Genomic DNA, 3294 nt, shown 5'->3' with positions numbered 1-3294 from the left:
GTGATGCCCCCAGCTTTGTTTTTCCTTTTCAACAGTGCTGAGCTGCTTTAAAACAGTTATTTTGAATTCTTTGTCAGGCAGTTCTTAGATCTGCATTTCTTTGGGATTGGTTGCTGGAGTTTTATTAGTTTCCTTTGGTGGTGTCACATTTGCCTGATTCTTGTGTAGCCTTGTGTTGACATTTTTGCATTTGAAAGGGCAGAAAACTCTGTCTTTACAGACCAGTTTTGGCAGGTAAAGACCTTTTCTAACTGGATCCCTGGACTGATAGCCTGATTCTAGGATCACAGTTGAATGGGATTGTAGTGTGGCTACTGCCGAATCCACGCTGGAGTCCATAATTCATCGGTTTCTTAACAGGGGTTGGTGGATGTGGTTCCTACTAGATCCCCAGTTGGACAGGACTGCTTGTAGGACCACAGTCCAGCAGTGCTGGAGCTAGTCATGGGGCTGCTTCCAGATCTGCTGTTGAGTGTGCAGACAGTCAGTCTGTTACCAGGGGTGAGAATGGGTGTGGCTTCTGCCAGGTTTTTGAGCATCCTCCTGCTGGGCCCCATAGTGTCCTCCTGCTGGGTCCCTGGGTGAGCAGGGCTGCCTCCAGTACCACAATACAGTAAGGCCAGAGCCAGGTTACAGGACTATTTCAGATTTCATAGTCATGACTGAGGTCTGTGGGCCTATTACCAGGGACACAGATGGGTGTGGCTCCTCCTGGGTCCTTTGGCAGATGGGCTTGTGGTTTCTCAACCTTCTACCTGGATGGTAGAGATCCCACAAAAGTGCTTTTATCTGTATGGCTGAAATTGTTGTTTGTGTAGGGAGATGGGAGCTGGGGACCTCCTGTTCCACCATCTTGATATGTCACTATGCTCTTAACAGAGCATCAGAACGCACCTAAGTTATGATAGTTCCTCTGATCAACATTCTCCTAAGCTAGGACACCAAAGTCCTGACACTGGTCTATAAGACCCTAATTCATTTGTCCGTCTGTTTTATTTGTTTTTTGACACTTTTTCCTACTTTTCTGTCTCATGCTCTTTGTTTTATCCACCCAGGCCTCCTGGCTGATCTCTGACTGCATCAGCCATATTCCTACCTCAGGGCTTTTGGATGTGGTGTTCCCTGTTTCTGAGCTGTTTTGTCCAGATATCTTTATGGCTGTTCTCTAAGTTCCTTCAGATTTTACTTAAAATATTATCTCAGCAAAATGACCCCATCCATAATTTCAGTCGCCCTGATAGTTCCCACCCTCATTTCTTGCATTATTTTTTTGCCTTCTAATGTGCTATATATATTTTTTTGTCTTGTTATTGTCTGTCTCTTCCATTAGAATGAGAAGCTCCAGGGGAGTAAGGATGTTCGTTTTTTTTCACGTGGTTTCTCCAGTATCAAAGGTAGTGCTTGATTCATAGTAGGTGCTCAATGAATATTTGCTGGAAGAATGCTTCATGGAGTTAACTGACAGTTATATCAGTACTGTGGGTTGAAGACCGGATTCAGCAAGACAAGCAGCTCCTCCATTCCAGGCTGTCACTGATGTTCCATTTTGTACCACATGTGGATTAAGATTCTCCCTTTAAATGATAACATGGTTTGGTCATTTTAGGAAAGAAATTACAGACTTTGAACAACAGAAAGCAAAAGAATTGGCTCGAATAGAAGAGTTTAAAAAGGAGGAAATGAGGAAGCTACAAAAGGAACGCAAAGTTTTTGAAAAGTATACTACAGTTGTGAGAACTTTTCCAGATAAAAAAGAACGTGAAGAAATACAGGTATGCCAGTTCTTTATGTTATACTTATGTAAGTTAGTAAGGATGACAATTTTATAAGAATCTCAGGAGTTATATGATGTGTCAAAGAGAAAAACAGTTTTAAAGAAGATTTATTTATTTTATTTGAGAGCAGAGAGAGGAGCAGAGGGAGAGGACGAGATTCCTTAAGCAGACTCACTGCTGAGCGTGGAGCCCAACTTGGGCCTCGATTTCAGGACCTCGAGAACATGATCTGAGCTGAAATCCAGAGTCAGATGCTTAACCAGCTGAGCCACCCAGGGGCCCCTGGGTATCAATATATTAATCATCCATTGACTCAGTAAGTAATCTGTCTGAGACAGCACAAGGAACATTTTTTGTAGTCTGACTTTTAGAGTAAAATATATCAGTTCCTTTCTTACTAAAGGCTTCCAAAAAGAAAAAAAAAAGACTACAGTAATGCGCGATGGATAAATTAATAAGCCAAGAGTTGGGAATTCACCAGCACCATGTTGTGTTGATCTGATTGACACCCCTTACACCAAATACTGTTACTTCTATTCATTTATACAAATTTAAGGCCCCTATACTAACTGGATGTTTAATTTTAAAATTTATCAATTGATAAGCCAAATAATCAGTCCCGTTCATTTCAAAGTTAGAATGGCCATAATCAGAGGAATGTAGTACTTAAAAATAACTACTGCAGGGGCACCTGGGTGGCTCAGTTGGTTAAGCATCCCGACTCTTGGTTTTGGATCAGGTCCTGAGATTGAGCCCCACATCAGGCTCCGTACTTTGCATGAAATCTGCTCCAGTTTCTCTCTCCATCTCCCTCTACCCCTCCCCCCATGTTCTCTTTCTTTCTCTCTAAAATAAGAATAAATCTCTAAAATAAATACATAAAAATAACTAATGCATTTCTAGTTAAAACTGTAAACTTTCTAGAAAAAAACATAGGTGAATATATTTGTGACATTGGCATATGCAAATATTTCTAAGAGAGGACACAAAGAACTAGGTATAAAGAAACATGGACATACTGAACTTCATTACAGGTAATACTTCAGGGGTGCCTGGGTGGCTCAGTCTGTTAAGCATCTATCTGCCTTTGGCTCAGGTCATGATCCTGGAGTCTTGGGATTGAGCCCTATGTTGGGCTCCTTGCTCAGCGGGGAGTCTGCTTCTCCCTCTGTCTCTGACCCTTCCCCTTGCTCCTGCTCTCTCACTCACTCCCTCTCTTTCTCTCTCTCTCTCAAATAAATAAATAAATAAAATCTTAAAAAAAAAAAAGAAAAAACAAGTAAAACTGTAGTTTATAAAACAAAAAATTTTAAATGGCTCTCCATTGTTTATGGCATAAAATGCAGACTCTTCCATATTTTAGATACTAATATTTTTGGGGTGCCTGGATGGCTCAATTGGTTAAGCGTCCAACTCATTTTCTCAGCTCAGGTCTTGATCTCAGGATTGTGAGTTCAAGCCCTGCGTTGGGCTCCATACTGGGTGTGGAGCCTACTTAAAAAAAAAAAAAAAAAAAAGG

At 41.2% G+C, this 3294-nt stretch overlaps 1 protein-coding gene across 6 annotated transcripts in view; it reads left to right on the top strand.

Moving 5' to 3' along the window:
• CENPJ (centromere protein J) overlaps positions 1-3294 on the top strand; it is a 52810-nt gene that overhangs the window by 21512 nt on the left and 28004 nt on the right. For all 6 annotated transcript variants that reach the window (XR_004626660.1, XM_011232891.3, XM_034664934.1 and 3 more), the window contains one exon: positions 1607-1772. Coding sequence is in view for 5 of the 6 variants with exons in the window: in XM_011232891.3 (XP_011231193.2) it covers positions 1607-1772 (166 nt within the window). In the remaining variant the exon portion in view is untranslated. The remainder of the gene's footprint in view (positions 1-1606; positions 1773-3294) is intronic.

This window comes from Ailuropoda melanoleuca, chromosome 7, assembly GCF_002007445.2.
Source record: "Ailuropoda melanoleuca isolate Jingjing chromosome 7, ASM200744v2, whole genome shotgun sequence".
Classification (NCBI taxonomy): domain Eukaryota; kingdom Metazoa; phylum Chordata; class Mammalia; order Carnivora; family Ursidae; genus Ailuropoda; species Ailuropoda melanoleuca.
This window is presented reverse-complemented; position numbering and strand designations above follow the sequence as displayed.